The 16,055-nt window shown below is 46.1% G+C and overlaps 1 protein-coding gene across 3 annotated transcripts in view; it reads right to left on the bottom strand.

Moving 5' to 3' along the window:
- Positions 1-16,055, bottom strand: part of ITGA9 (integrin subunit alpha 9) — a 395,095-nt gene that overhangs the window by 87,538 nt on the left and 291,502 nt on the right. For all 3 annotated transcript variants that reach the window (XR_010319610.1, XM_064277483.1, XM_064277482.1), the window contains exons 19-20: positions 4,848-4,934; positions 579-658 (exon numbers count right to left, since the gene is read on the bottom strand). Coding sequence is in view for 2 of the 3 variants with exons in the window: in XM_064277483.1 (XP_064133553.1) it covers positions 579-658; positions 4,848-4,934 (167 nt within the window). In the remaining variant the exon portion in view is untranslated. The remainder of the gene's footprint in view (positions 1-578; positions 659-4,847; positions 4,935-16,055) is intronic.

Genomic DNA, 16,055 nt, shown 5'->3' with positions numbered 1-16,055 from the left:
GAGGAGGCATCTCATAACTCCTCAAAGGCCCTCCCAGGCCCTCCCAGCCAAACTGGAGAGAGGCAGACACACACTCCTGAAGGGGCAAGTGCTGCCCCCTTCCGTGATTATTCGTCCACTCGGCTTCCACGACAAGCTCTCTCGAGGGGCCTCTGCCAGCAGGTCTGGCTGGGCCCTCAGGCTGACGGTACCTCCTCGTCTACTGAGGAAGGTACCAGCATGCCCAGAGAACACTGGCCCTGCCTGACAACCCACAGAGGACATTTGTATGATCTGGGAAACATGATGAAGCAGGAGCTAACTAGCCGTGTGACCTGTGTGACCCTGGCTGAGAGTCCTCTCTCTCAGGTGAGACCTGTCTCTCCTGGACTGCATGACTCCTCAGTCCCTCCCAGCTCTGTCTGAAGCAGTGGCTTATACAACCAGGAGAAGACAACCACTAACCCTAAAGATCTGATTCTACCCAGTGGTTCCAGCTTTGTTACTGAAGAACCTTTTTCTTTCTCCTCAGAGTCTTGGGGACCATCAAAAGCAGGACCAGGCAAAGTCTTTAAAATGAAAAACAACCTCTCCCTTACCTCTGAGCAGTAACGATGAATGTAAGGACATCCTCTTCTCCAGACAGGTGGCTTGTATCAAAGATCACGCTGAATTCATACTAGGGAAAGAGAAAGTGGTGGTCAGTGTCAGGCGGCTTGCCAAGCTCTAGTTGTGCTGGCTGGGATCTTCTGGAGTTTATTACCTCTGAAATCTCATGCTCATGACAGCCTTTAACTTTTGCATATATCTTTCTGATTGTCAGGCCAGAGGCACAGCTTTAACACTAAATCCAAGCCCAAAACACACTCTGGCCACAAGCTGTCCTTTCTAACCTCTGAGCTCTCTTTAGGAAGGGATGCCTTGTTCTCTCTAAACCAGGACTGTCTACATTTCACATGGGGTCACCATGAGTCTGCACCCACTTGACGGCACGCTGGTTTCATTTTTTGGTTTTGGTCTAAATTTCACTCACACATCGTCTTCCCAATTTTATGCCACACCTGCACATCTGATCACCTGTGATATTATTTACCTCATACTTTTATTGCTTCACTCATTTAAATATTTTAAGAGGGAATTTTATATCACCACCATAGAAAGGATCCAAGGTGACCTGTCGTAGAAAGAAGGCTGCCGTGAAAATGAACATAATGAAAGCCAAGTAAAGCTGGAGCCTGCTGCCCTACTGAAGGCTCTGAGCCCAAAGTCTACTCATCGTTGTTAAAAAGGGAGATTATAAAGTGACAGGGAGGTGTTAAAGACATGCCAGCACTGTGAGAGGCTTCCTCCTACATGTGGTGAGGACTAAAAGAGTGTTGGAAAGCCAATAATCTTCTCACTCACTGTCAGAGTCAATGTCGTTCAGTGCTGGGTCCACGTATCACCTAAAATAATCTCATGGACCACCCAAAGTCATCTCAGGCACCCTGAGCACTCCGTGATTTGGGGAACATCGGTGTTGGCGCAGTGGTTAAGTGTTTGGCTGCTCACCAAAAAGTCAGCAGTTTGAATCCACCATCCGCTCCTTGGAAACCCTATGGGGCAGGTCTGCTCTGTCCTATAGGGTCATTATGAGTCAGAATTGACTCAACGGCAATGGTGTTTTTTTTTGTGTATGTGGCTGTGGGCAAAAGGCTTTCATCATGCTGATAAAAGACTATATGCATGCCAGGCACTTGTGGGACTGTAGGACCACCTCTTGGCTAGGGGTTACAGTACCAGGCTCTACCACAAACTGGGTGATCTTGGCTAAGACAATTAACCTCTTTGAGTTTTGATACAAAGAAGAGGCTGGACAAGATGGTTCCTAAATTCCATCAAGCTCCGAGAGTCCATGCCATATTTAATATCGAAATACGTGGGTTCCATTATGACCAATTCTAGGTGATAATCTAATTTTGCAACTGAAGTCTCCTGAAAGTAACAGGGCATCTACAGCGGACTTTGGATATCCCTTTCTAGGCAGAGGAAACCCTGGTGGCACAGTGGTTAAGAGCTATATCTGCTAATGTATAGGTCGGCAGTTTGAATCCACCAGGTGCTCCTTGGAAACCCTTTGGGGCAGTTCTCCTCTGTCCTATAGGGTCGCTACGAGTCACAATCAACTTGATGGCAACAGGTTTTTTCTAGACAGAAATTTCTTTTGCAGTGGGACATGTCAGCTTACAGAGAGCATGAAGACAGGGTGAGAGGGCACAAAGGAAGGGAAACTCAAGGGCCTTATCCCAGCAGAAAGTAAGAACCAAGCAGGAAGCCTGATTTATTATTATTTTTTTTAAAGGTCAAGATCAGAAGCAAAAGACTTGGGTGAAAACCAAAATCAAAGACGGAGGCTGGGAGAACAGTTCAGAAACTGGGTGGGCTGGCTTGAGAGGCTGAAACACACCACCAACCAAAGAAAGCCCATGGTGTGGTCATGAGGCTTAGCAGGTGGGCTGTAGCCTGATACACCATCAGGTCTGAGGAGGGCAAGCCAGGCTGTAGACGTAGGAAGCTCCTATGGCTTTCTCCAGGGACTTCCCCTCCCCTCCTCAGGGTTACTCTTACTTCAGGTCCTAACATCTGCAGGTGGGAGGAATTAGTGGTGCCAACTGGCTAGAAAAAACTGGTGGGGTGCGAAGGACCTTCTCTGACATTTGTACTTCTACCAGCTCTATGGCTGCTTTGGGCGGTACTGACTTTCGGCAAAATTTAACGTTCCCCTAGAGACAGCAAGACATACCTCAGGTTTGATTTGTGATGTGGGCTAGACCTTACCACAAAACGGCAACTGTGAAAGTTTTTCAATTAAGTCTATTTTGTGTGATTCAAAAGATTTCAATGAAATCTGTCCATGGGGTGACATGTATTTCACTACAAGCTATGGTATCCACCATTCGGGGTCTTCCTCCTTCACCCCTTCCTCACCCTACCTGGAGTCTAAAGGGACTGGGCCTCTACTCTGCCAGCTATTTATAATCCATTTTCTTTTCTTGTTTTCATTTTTTTATTTTATTGTGGTTTAGGTGAAAGTTTACAGAGCAAACTAGTTTCTCATTAAACAATTAACACACATACTGTTCTGTAACATTGGTTGTCAACCCCGAACCATGTCAACATTCTCCCCTTCTCGACCCTGGGTTCCCCATTTCCATTTGTCCAGCTTTCCTGTCCCCTCTTGCCTTCTTGTCCTTGCCCCTGGGCTGGTGTGCCCATTAAGTCTCGTATACATGGTTGAACTATGTGTATTATTGTTTTATAGGCCTGTCTAATCTTTGGCTGAAGGGTGAGCTTCAGGAGTGACTTCAGTACTGAGTTAAAAGGGTGTCCGGGGGCCATACTCTTGGGGTTTCTCCAGTCTCTGTTAGGCCAGTAGGTCTGGTCTTTTTTTTGTGAATTTGAGTTTTGTTCTACATTTATCTCCAGCTCTGTCTGGTACCCTCTATTGTGATCCCTGTCAGAGCAGTCAGTGGTGGTAGCCGGGCACTATCTAGTTGTGCTGGACTCAGTCTGGTGGAGGCTGTGGTAGTTGTGGTCCATTAGTGTGATCCATTTCTGAGAGCAGCCACTTCTTGAGGCTTTACCTTTCCTGGGGCAGAGGGGTGAATGTGGACAGGATGAGGAAGGAAGCCAGAAATAGGCTGAGGGGTCATGCATGCGACGGCCATCATAGTTTGGAGCCGGTACACCCTTCAGGGAATTTGTTAAGAAATGGGCAAGCCTTTGTTCTCATGAGAATGTTCTTACAATTGGTTTACAAAACAGCTGCCGTGTACTGGGGCCAATAAGCCTTAGAGATGAAGATGGTCTGCTTCTATGATACAGGCAGGAGACAGGACGTAAGCTTTCATTTTCTGGAGGAAGAAGGTAGTAAAGGAGTATGCAACTTCCTTCAAATCATAGCAGAGAAAATGGCTTCCATTTCAAAAGGCAGACTTGGTCTTTCAGAGTTTAGCTTTGCCTCCAAAAAATCATGTCTTCTACATATCTTTGCATCTCCCCAGAATGTTGGCATGTCTGGATATGCCATACTGTATTATTGTTTGAGCTTAGAAACTTTGGGCCATTATAATCACAAAAGTGACTAATTTTTTTTTTAATGACTACAATTATTTATGTTGTGAGACTTTTGAGAGGTCTCATGCCTCTCAGATACCCTTTTAACTCAGTACTGAAGTCACTCCCGAGGTTCACCCTTCAGCCAAAGATTAGACAGGCCCCTAAAACAAAATGAGACCAAATGGGCACACCGGCCCAGGGGCAAGAACGAGAAGGCAGGAGGGGACAGGAAAGCTGGTAACGGGGAACCCAAGGTCGGGAAGGGGAGAGTATTGACATGTCGTGGGGTTGTCAGCCAATGTCACAAAACAATATGCATATTAATTGTTTAATGAGAAACTAGTTTGCTGTATAAACCTTAATCTAAAGTACAAGAAAAAAAGAACAAAAAAAAAAGAAGACTTTTTAGAGGTCTCTTCATAAAATTACAAGTACCCAGCAGAGTAACAGAGTCAGGACTCCAGGACATTAGCCCACAAGATATCTCCTCCACTGCCTTGGAGACTGAAAGTGGGACGGAAAGTTCCAGAATGAAAGATTTTGGAGAGGCCAAGCAGATGCTGCCTGACCAAGTGCAAGAGCCACGGTAACTGTGGTCCCTCTGGAGTATAAAAACTCTGGCGTATTTGGCGGTGGACAGGAGGGCGCCGATCCCACCAAGGCCCCAGCTGTTGTGTGAGGAAGCCTAGGGGGAGGCAGCTGTGGAGTCAGTGGCCAGTGGGATGGGCTGGGGGCTGGTGCCAAGGAAGTGCCCTATCTCGGCCCCTTACCTTTGACTTCGACCTCATGAAAGGAAATCCCACACTGCACTTGAGGAAGTCCGGTTCCAGCAGCTCACAGGAAATGCCCATCTCCTCCTGAAAGAGAAAAGCATCAACAGATGGGCTGGGTGCATGGGACACGGGAGCAAAGTGGCCTCAGTGAGGCCATCGCAGGCCTCCCTTAGGGCAGTTGCCAGTCAACAGCCAGTGTCACTGTGACGGGAGGAGAAGCCTCCTGACCAGGCCGAGTCCCCATCATCCTCTGCTGCCCAGTCTCCTTTACAGGTTCCCTGGGAAGACAGGTACAGCGGACAAGGTCCAGCAAAGCCACTCCTCATTCTCAATGAACGCTTAGGCTGCAAACCCCGGTGTTCTCCTGATGAACTGGACTGGGCCACGTGTGAGCTGGAACCTCCTAAGGCTTGGATTAAAAGGCACCCAGGTAGACTCTTTGCCCCTTTATCCTAAGCCCACACCCTAACTCTGCCTTTCAAGGTCTCACTAGTTTAGGAAAATCAAACCCTGGGAAGATCACACCAAAGGAAAGAGAGGGTTTCTTTTGATGGCCTGAGCAGCGAGGGATGAGATACTTCCGGCAAGGCAATCTTCCCAGGTCGGAGGATGGGTGCCAGGGTGGGAGGGGCTTCCCAGTGTGACATCGCAGGCTGGACGCTAAGCACACCGGCATGACAGAGGAGGGGAGAAAAGGCACAGGGAGCTGCTGTCTTCCCAAAAGGACTTGTGGCCTACAGCCACCATCAAAGGGAAGCCAGGATGCTCTTCATAACTCACAGGGTCTCTCCAAGTCCCTCACGTCAAATCAAGACTTCCAAGGAGAGAGAGTATCTTGCAGACTTTGGTGAAGAAGAAGGTACAGAACAGACGAAGTAGCACTTGCTGAGACTACCCTGTGTCCAAAACCAAAAAACCAAACCCACTGGTGTCGAGTCGATTCCGACTCATAGCGACCCTACAGGACAGAGTAGAACTGCCCCATAGGGTTTCTGAGGAGTGGCTGGTGGATTTAAACTGTCAACCTTTTGGTTAGCAGCAGAGCTCTTAACCACTGCGCCACCACAGCTCCAAAAGCCACGTCTTTTCTTGGCCCGTACAAGATTGAACACGTGACCTTGGCATTATTAGCACTATGCTCTAACCAGCTGAGCTAACTGACCAGTTTTGTATGTCAGACATCAAGAAAAACTGTACTTAGAAAGTAACAAGAGAAAACAACCCAAAATACAACGAAACAAAAGATATGAGATGCAGAAATACTAAAGGAAACACTCACGTATATTTTTGGCATCCAATCTTGGCAATGACTGAACTCAATGACTGTAAGTTTCCCTACAGCTCTCCCTGGTTTCAGCGTAGAGATCGAGGACCACCTGCATTGGAATCACCTTGGGACCATCTTTAAGAATGCAAATTCCTGGGCTACTCCTCAGTCATCTCTGAGTAGACAACTGAGAGGTCTCCGAGTAGATTCAGAGGGCCTGGGGCCTGGGATGAGCATTCTTAATAAACGATAAGTGATAAAATACCTGATTTTGCTGTACCATGATATGTGAGAGCCACTGCTAGGAGCACTCCTTTCTCCAGGCCATTCAACAGGCTGCCTGACGAACCTTCTTATAACACACCTCTCCCCACCACAAACAGAATAAAGTTCAAAGGCTTCACCCTGGCACCCATTTTGGCCCACTGCACATATGTGTTACTATCCCACAAACACCTTTTGCCCAGTACCATCTCCACGCTGTTGTTTAAGCTCTCCCCATGGTCAGGAGCACCTTTCTTCACCCCTCCCTCCAAGGTTCTGCTCATATATTTTGCCCGCAAACACTCATGGATGACAAGCCCATGTATATACATGGCAGCAGCCCAGGATTCAGGATGGACCCTCGCGTTGCTCAACAAACATCCACTGGGTAGCTAAGTCATATCATACACCATGTTCAGTGGTGAGGAACCAGGTCTGAAAGATGTTAGTCTCTGTCCTTAAAGAGCTCATAGCTTAGAAGGAGAAGACCTCCCAGCAGAGAAACAGACATTTACATGGCAGTGAGACCCCAAGTGTGAGGGACTGCTCTTGGAACCTAGAGGACACGCATTGGCAGTTTCAATAAAAAAAAAAAAAGCTAGAGAATAGCTTCTTAAATGCTGCCTCAAGACCTGCACGTCTCAAAGATTGGTACTAATGATTTATTGTGGGTGGCCTCTCACCACCAACCTCTCTCACATCTTTTTTCCCTTGGAAGCGATGCCCACAATTGGCCCAAATAGAAGCTACCTAAACCAAACCAAACCTGTTGCTGTTGAGTCAATTCCAATTCATAGTGACTGTACAGGACACAGCAGAGCTGCCCCGTAGGGTTTCCAAGGAGTGGATGGTAGACTTGAACTGCTGACCTTTTGGTAAGCAGCCAAACTCTTAACCAATGCACCACAAGGGCTCCAGAGGCTACCTACATCCTAAGTAGTCAGCCTGTGGGCATCAGAGGCAGTGAGCCCAATACTAGCATACCTCAGCTCTCAGTTTCCCTGGCACAATCCTGGTTCAGGTCTGTCATCCTGGTATAATTATTCTCAAGAGTGGTGCAAAAGGTTGGCGGTTCAAGTCCATTCAGAGGCATCTCGGAAGAAAGGTCTGGCAATTTGCTTCCGAAAGGTCATAGCCTTAAGAACCCTTTGGAGCAGTTCTACTCTGAAACACATGGGGTCGCCATGAGCTGGAGTTGACTTGATGATGGTTTGGTATATATCAGCCAATGTCACAGAACAACTTGTACAGAAAATGTTGAATGGGAACCTAAACTACTGTGTAAACCTTCACCGAAAACACAATAAAACATTATCCAAAAAAAAAAGAAGGACAGACCTTTACTTAAACTGAAAACCTCTCCTGGTTTGAAAGGGATTCTTCTTAGTAAGGTAATGAGCATTACAAAGGATTTGGGAACTGGGTTCGGTAATCATGTAATATATATCGATTCTTTTTTTTTTTAAATAATATTTTATTGTGTTTTCAGTGAAGGTTTATACAGCCGTTTAAGTTACCATTCCACGTTTTCTACATAAGTTGTTCAATGACATTGGTTACTGTGATAAGTTGTGTGTCAACTTGGTTTGGCAGTTATGTAATGATATAGTTTGGCAGTTATATAATGACGTAGTTATCTTCCGTTTTGTGATATAATGTAATCACCTCCCTGATGTGATCCGATATGATCAGTCAATCAGTTGTAAGGGGAGTTTCCTTGGGCTATGGCCTACACCCAATATACATGGGTGTTCTGACGAAACTTTATGGCTTTTGCTTGCTTTGGACGTTGCATCTGGCTTGTTATCTTCTGACCTCTGGTTCTTGGGACTTGAGCCAGAAGCCTGCCATATTACCTGCCAGTCTCGGGATTCACTGGCCTCCATGGCCTGTGAGCCAGTAGTCTGCCATCTTACCTGCTGATCTTGGGATTCATCAGCACCTACAGCTACATGAGTCAGGAGAAGCCTCCAACCTGATGTCTGACTCACGGACTTGGGACTTGCCCGCCTCTATGACCACGTGAACCATTTCCTTGAGATAAATTTCTCTCTCTCTCTCTACATATATACATACACACACATACACACACACATATATATATGCTTCACTGGTTTTGCTTCTCTAGAGAACCACCCTAAGACAGTTACGTTCTCTGCAGTGCCTGAACATTCTCATTACTTCTGTTCTGGCTGTTGTGTTTCCATTAATCTAGTTTCCTTGGCCCCATACATTCTCATCTTTGTTTTAAAGTAATCGTTGACCGTTTTGAAAGGTCTATCCTTAAAGGTCAGTTGCCCTGAAAATTTTTTAATTTTTCCATGTGTGCGCAGGAATGACTTAGACTTCAAAAGTTTACTCTGGAATCTGAGGTGACCGCAGTTGACTTGGCTTTGGTTTAAGACTCCTTTTGATTATTCAAGAGCTGCTGAACTGCCTTATTTTTGCTAATTCTAAAATGCTTAGAAAATAACATCAGACTAGAATTTATTTCATTATCCCAAATCTCTCTTCCACTCTATTCAGTCAAATAAAAAATTCAAAATTCTGGTTAGTTCCGGACGGGAATAAGAAACCTTCTAGGGATGAGAGTTAAGCTATGGGTCATGACTCATGTGCGCCAGGGATGGTGCTGCAGGAAGGGATGCCACGGGTCACACTCCTGCCGCCTGGCAGTGCCAACCCTGCCCTCCCGCGGCTACTAAAGCTGCCTGCATCCTACACCTGTCTCCTACTACAGCAGTGAGTTTGAAATGAGAACGCAGGCTTTGGCAAACACTGTGATTCCCCGTGTGGATGGTGTTGGTGCTGCACCCATATCCCTCTTAATTAAGCTGGTGCAACAGCTCTCAGCTGAATGGGAGCCACTGAGCCTGGGAGGTTACAACACCCTGACTTTCACCCCAGTGTTCTGCAGCCAGTGACTGATACCAGTACAAAAGTCCACCTCCTTGGACTCAAACCAAAACCCACTGCCTTCGAGTCAATTCTGACTCATAGCAACCCTATAGGACAGAGAACTGCCCACAGGGTTTCCAAGGAGTGCCTGATGGATTTGAACTGCTGATCTTCTGGTTTAGAGCTGAACTCTTAGTCACTACGCCACCAGGGTTTCCCCTTGGACTCAAGGTGGGACCAAATGTGTGGTGCAAAGAGTCTTTCTCCAGAGCTCCTGTGGGATCAGGCCGAGCCTGACTCCAGCTGAGACCTCATCCTTGTGTGGTTCCCTCCTCTGCCCCATCCTGCTCCTCCACTCCTCTTCTCCCAAGAGCACGTCCCCAATAAATTAGCTGCACAAGATTCCCATCTGGGGAACCTGACCTAAGATAGCATGCTTTACATTGTGAACCATGGAAAGTGCTGGGCCTTTGCTCCAAGTGGGAAGAGGCCAAAGAAGGGGAATACTGGGATACTTACATGCTAACGAGTCTTGTTAAAGTTGACATTCAAGAAGAGAAAACTTTCTGACTCTAGTTTCCAAAATTGCATATCTCTCCCCATCAGGGCAGCACTTGACCTCAAAGCAATGTCAGTATCCCCTTTGTTCTCCTGGTTCCCGACCATGCTCAGGGCATAACTTAAAAAACAGGGCCATTATAGAGCTACGACTCCCTTGGTCATCAGGCTGGCACCTTGTAGTCACAGAAAAGTTAAAAAAAACTGAATTCTTGGAATGTGCTGCTAAGCTGTTCCTGGGTCTAGGTAACACATCAGTAGATGGTAATTTGGTGGGGGGCTGCCTATTACCTCTGCCAGGCATGTGGTGCCCACCAGGTATATGGGTCAGATCCCAGAAACCAGGCTTCTCCTTTGCTGTTTCTTCCAAGTCCCAATCCTTGCTTTCACTGACTTTAGCTTAGGGAATTTAACTTGAGCATTTTAGCACGGCTAATGATTGACAGACACTCAGCTGACTGGAAATGTGAACCAGTCAAAAAGCTGACTGTCTATCCATTGACCCTAGTTGCCAGATGGTGCAGACATCTGATTATTCAATCCAAATACAACACAAATCTACTACAGAATGAAAGTTAAACCTTGCTACAAAAGATGCAGGTTTTCATGAAATCAATGAAAGTGATGTTTGAAAACTGTCTAAAGCACTACAAAGCCACTGATAAGCCCGGATCTGGCTGAGTTAGGTTGGTTAACTGTTGAAGGAGTCAAAATTATCCTGGATGATAATACTTCAAGATGGTTCAGAAGATGAAAATTTAAATAAAAGAGATCAAGAGACGCCATTGGAAAGAATGCCATTGCAAAAATGACCCTTTTGTGATTGTGCAGAAAAAAAAAAGTCAACATACAAAGCAAAGGATGTTGCCTTCTGATATAGTGAGATAATTCACATCCAAAAGTTGCCCGGCCAGCATTTGATTCCTTCCTTTTTTCCAGAAATTAGTGAACTGTTATTTTAATGACGCTAATAAAACAGATAATTTTTTTCCTTGGGTCTAAGGCGTCTCTGATAATTTTAATTACAATATAAGTTCTGTTACACATAGGATAGAAAAAACGTTAAAATTTTATCATTTTTAGTTTTATTTTTCCAGTACAGTCCCAATTGAAACTTTTTAAAACATTTTTACTATGAAATTTTGGACCCCATTTTAAGAGGATTCACATAATTGGCCTTTTTCTCTGTCTCGCTTTTCCTTTGCTAACAGGGTCCTCCAATACCATAAAATGCTATCAGGTTTTTCCCTGGAGTTTGTGGGTAGAAAATTTTTTACTTTTTCATTACTCTCACAATCAAGAAAACATAAATTAACATCTGTTAAAAACACAATGATGAAAAGCATATCTGGTCTGCCCTTTTGCCTCTGTTATTCTCAGGGCCTGGCACCAAGCCTGCACTTAGTAGCTACTGAGTTTGCATTTATTAAATAAACGGGCCTTGGCTCGTGGGGGATTCGGATGAAAGGACTTCGAGAAGAAACTCATTTGCTGGTCTGCCTGGCAGGCGAGATGCTTGAGTTGGCAAAGTCCCTCTCTTTTCCAGACATACCTTGGCTGGCCCAGCCCGGGAGCTTGGCTGGTGAAGCCAAACCCCAGCCCCGTTTGTAATGTGCAGTGGCTGGCAGCAAGAATCAGATAACGAAGTGAGCAAGCCTCTTTGGTCTCCAGGTCCTTCCTCCCAATCACTTAGCATTTGATTTTTTTTTTTTAAGATGCGATAAAAATATATACAACCCAACAACTGCCATTTCAACATTTTTTACGTGTACATTTCAGGGACATTAATTGCATTCATCATGGGATGCAACCATCACCACACTCTGTTTCCAAATTTTTCCATCGCCCTTAACAGAAGCTCAGTGCCCCCTAGGCAATGACTCCCCCAAGCCCTTTCCCTCCTGGCCTTGGTAATCACTGATGAACTTTGGTCTCTATGTATTTGCCTGTTCTAGGTATTTCATGTAAGTGAGATCGTTTAGAATTTAATTAAATCAGTTACCGTCGAGTTGAGCCTGACTTATGGGACCCCACGTGTGTCAGGGTACAACTGCACTCTATAGGGTCTTCAACAGCTGATTTTTCAGTAGTAGTTCACCAGGCCTTTCTTTCAAGGCTCCTCTCGGTGGACTTGAACCCTCAACCTTCTGGTTAGTAGCTGGGTGCATTAGCTGTTTGCATCACCCAGGGACTCCATGCAGTATTTACAGCACTTGATTTTACTCTGAAGTGGGCCCTTATCTGACCATCAACACAGCTCTCTGTCAGGGCAGGAAATCTGTGAGGCCCGTGAAAGGCTTATGCTCAGTGCCAGGTGGAGTCTGAAATTCATCTTCTCCTTTTCCAGCTCGCACAGGTGCTTGTCAAACCGAATATGACCCTCAACTCCAGGGGAACAGCACCAGGCTGAGTGGCCCTTATGGCCGCCCTCCGTGCCTGGCCACCAGTCTGGCATTTGGTTTTTACCTGAGGCACCCCTGCTTCCTCCAAGCACATGAGTTTTGATTCCTATGAGGTGGTAAGAGAGGTTTCATGTTAACTCATTTAGTTAATATATCAAAAAAACCCAAATCAAACCCATTGCCACCGAGTTGATTCGGACTCATAGTGACCCTATAAGACAGAGTAGAACTGCCCCACAGGTTTCCAAGGAGTGGCTGCTGGATTCGAACTGCCAACGTTTCAGTTAGCAGCCGAGCTCTTAACTGCTGTGCCATTAGGGCTCCTCAAACCAAAACCAAAACAAAAGAAAAAAAAAACACCAGTGCTGTCAAGTCGATTTTGACTCATAGCGATCCTATAGGACAGAGTAGAACTGCCCCATAGAGTTTCCAAGGAGCACCAGGCAGATCTGAACTGCCAACCCTTTGGTTAGCAGCCATAGCACTTAACCACTATGCCACCAGGGTTTCCTTAGGGCTCCTAGTTAACATATAATCCATGTACATTTGGGGAGCACTTTGTCCCGAATTCCCTGACCAGCCAAGGAGTCGGAGGTGAGCAGGGGTTCCCAATCACCTGGCCCAACGAGCTGACAGAGAGTTCATTCCCAGAAAAGACTTCACTGGCCCCACTCCACGATGAGTCAGCCCGAGCCTCACCAGAAATAACCATCCTTTTCCCAGAAGGGAATCCTTTGGGACTAAAACCAAAACCAAACCCACTGCTGCTGAGTCATTCCAACTCATACTGACCCTAAAGAACAGAGTAGAATTGCCCCATAGTGTTTCTAAGGCTGTAAATCTTTATGGAAGCAGACTGCCACATCTTGCTCCCTCAGAGTGGCTGGTGGGTTTGAACCGCCAGCCTTTCGGTTAGCAGCCAAACACTTTAACCACTGTGCCACCAGGGCTCCTTTTCCTTTGGGACAGAAGCCATGAAATCCCCATCCACAAAGAAGATGCATAGGCTTACGGCACATGAAGTACCCAAGCTCTGGCATTACCCCTATTTGGTTAAGGGTTCAGAACCCTGGTGGCACGGTGTTTAAGAGCTTGGCTACTAATCAAAAGGTCAGTTTGAGTCCACCAGTTGCTCCTTGGAAACTCTACGGGGTAGTCCTACTGTTGCTGTGAGTCGGAACTGACTTGACGTCAATGGGTTTGGTTTTTGGTTTTGGCTATTGGCTCAGATATGTAACAGCTATGTGTCCTCAGGCAAATTAATTATCCTTTCTACAAACCTCCATTTTCTCATCTGTAAGACAATACACTGACACCTGTCTTAATGGGCTGTGCTGGACTGCCTGTGCCAACAGGTGAAAAGTCTGGGATACACAAATGGCCCCCACTCAGGAACTATGTACTATGTGTATCCAAAAGGTTGGCAACCTGAGGGTCAAGTTCAAGACTTCTCAGAGTCCTAACATACTCAAAGTTTCCCTTGGAGAAAACCAGACATCATCTGTTCATTTGTTCATCCATCCAATCATTAATTGCCTACTGAACCCCTATGAAGCATCAGCCAGGAGCGGGAGAGGAGAACACAAAGTCAGATAAAAAGGGATTCCCACTTTTGGGGAGACTGCACCTAGTGGGCAAAAGGCCACAAGTGAACGCACCTCAATACGGGAGCAAGGGGAGAAAGGCTGTCATAAGCTTAATGCCATACCGGCTATAAGGGGCCTAAGCAAATCCCCACAAGAGCAAGTAGCAGGCTCCACCCCTTCTTAAAGTCAATAAAAGCTTTAAAAAGGAGGCAGCTCTGGGGTGGTCTTGAAGGGAGAAGAGGAATTTGCCTAGCTGGGTGGAGCACTGTGATGGGAAGGGCAGTGACAGAAGACACCATGGGAGAGGCAGTGGCCTAGAGGAGGCAGAAGCTTTAGGACAAGGCTCAGCACAGGACAGGACTGGAGGGATGTCCAGGGGAGCGGCAGCTATGTACGCACAGGCTGGTGGCCTTCCCAGCCTCAGTGCAGGCTGGTGGCCCTCGGCTACACAGGCTCTGAAGCTGGCTTTGGAACAACACACTAGGGAAGCAGATACAGCTGTGGTGGGAACTTCTGTGCCCTGCTCATCGGAGATACTGAAATCAGAAGGCCAGTGCGTTAACTTACAGCTTCTGTGCCCTGCTCATCGGAGATACTGAAATCAGAAGGCCAGTGCGTTAACTTACAGCTTCCCTGTGCAGAGTGGTGCTCATATCAGCAGGGCCAGAGAAATCTTGGCCTAGAGGCCAATCAGAGAAGGTAATTCATAACCAGAAGGTTGTTGGGTGATTCCAGGAAGAGCTTTACATTTGTTTACTTGTTGACTCATTCAGGAGATATTTACTGACTGCCTTCCCCGTGTCAGGCCCAGTTCCAGGTGCTGGGGCCACAGTGGTGAGCGTGGCCCCTGGCTTCACACTACATGTCATCTGCTGGGGGATTAAGCAAATGAATAAATAAATAATGAATGAATGAATAAATAAATAAATAACTACACAGGCAAAAAGGGAAAAAATGATAAATTGAATATCATCAAATTTTAAAACTTTTGTTTCAAAAGACACCACAGAAAAGTGAGAAGATGACCTACAGAAGGCGAGAAATCATATGTCTGATAAGGGACTCGTATTTAGAATATATAAAGAACTCTTACAATTCAGTCATGAAAAGACAAATTACCCAATTAAAAAGTGGGCAAAAGATCTAAATAAATCTTTCTCCAAAAATAGACACAGATGGCCAATACAGCAGGCACACGAACACTCAGCATAGTCACACTCACTGTTGTGTTGTTAGTTGGCACTGACTTGGCTCTGACTCATAACAACCTTACCAATAACAGAATGAAATGTTGCCCGGCCCTGCGCCACCCTCACAATCACTGCTATGTTTGAGCCCATGGTTGCAGCCACTGTGTCAGTCCATCTTGTTGAGGGTCTTCCTCTTTTTCACTGACCCTCTACCAAGCATGATGTCCTTCTCCAGGGACTGATCCTTCCTGATAACACGTCCAAAGTACGATAAGATGAGGTCTTGCCATCCTCCCTCCTAAGGAGGATTTCGGCTATACTTATTTTTTCTTTTTAATATAAAAGCTATTTATTGCAGCATTGTTTTTATTTTTTTAAATAACATTTTGTTGTGTTTTGGGGGAAGGTTTACAGGTTTACACAGAAGTTTAGATTCTCATTCAACAACTTTTTCTAAGACTGATTTGTACGTTCTTATGGCAGTCCATGGTATATTCAATATTTTTCATCAACGCCATAATTCAAATGCATCAACTCTTCGGTCTTCCTTATTCATTGTTCAGCTTCCACCTGCATATGAAGTGACTGAAAATACCATGGCTTGGGTCAGGGGCACCTTAGTCCTCAAGGTGACATCTTTACTTTGCAGCACTTTAAGGCAGTCTTTTGCAGAGCAAGGGATGTCTTTTGGACTTCGCACAGCAGTGATGGAATCACTAGGGATGACCCTATGGGGAGCTTTGTCAAAAAGACCCAGATGGAGTCCCTCTGCGGGCCCACAGAGCCAGAGAGGACACCCTGGCCACGCATTTGCTGAGGTAGTTCCTGGGTGCCTGTGAGGTGCACCCAGTGGTCGCTGTCCTTGTTAGCTGTCATCAAGTTGGCCCCTGACTCATGTCAACCCCACGCACAATGGTTTCGGACTGTTGCGACCCAAGGGGTTTTCACTGGCTGGTTTTCAGAAGCAGATGGCCAGGCCTTTCTTCCTAGTCTGTCTCAGTCCAAAAGCTCCACCGAAACCTGTTCGGCATCACAGCAAC

The sequence above is a fragment of the Loxodonta africana genome, chromosome 27 (genome assembly GCF_030014295.1).
Source record: "Loxodonta africana isolate mLoxAfr1 chromosome 27, mLoxAfr1.hap2, whole genome shotgun sequence".
NCBI lineage: Eukaryota > Metazoa > Chordata > Mammalia > Proboscidea > Elephantidae > Loxodonta > Loxodonta africana.
The sequence above is the reverse complement of the archived record's forward strand: the minus strand, read 5'-3'. Positions and strand labels throughout refer to the sequence as shown.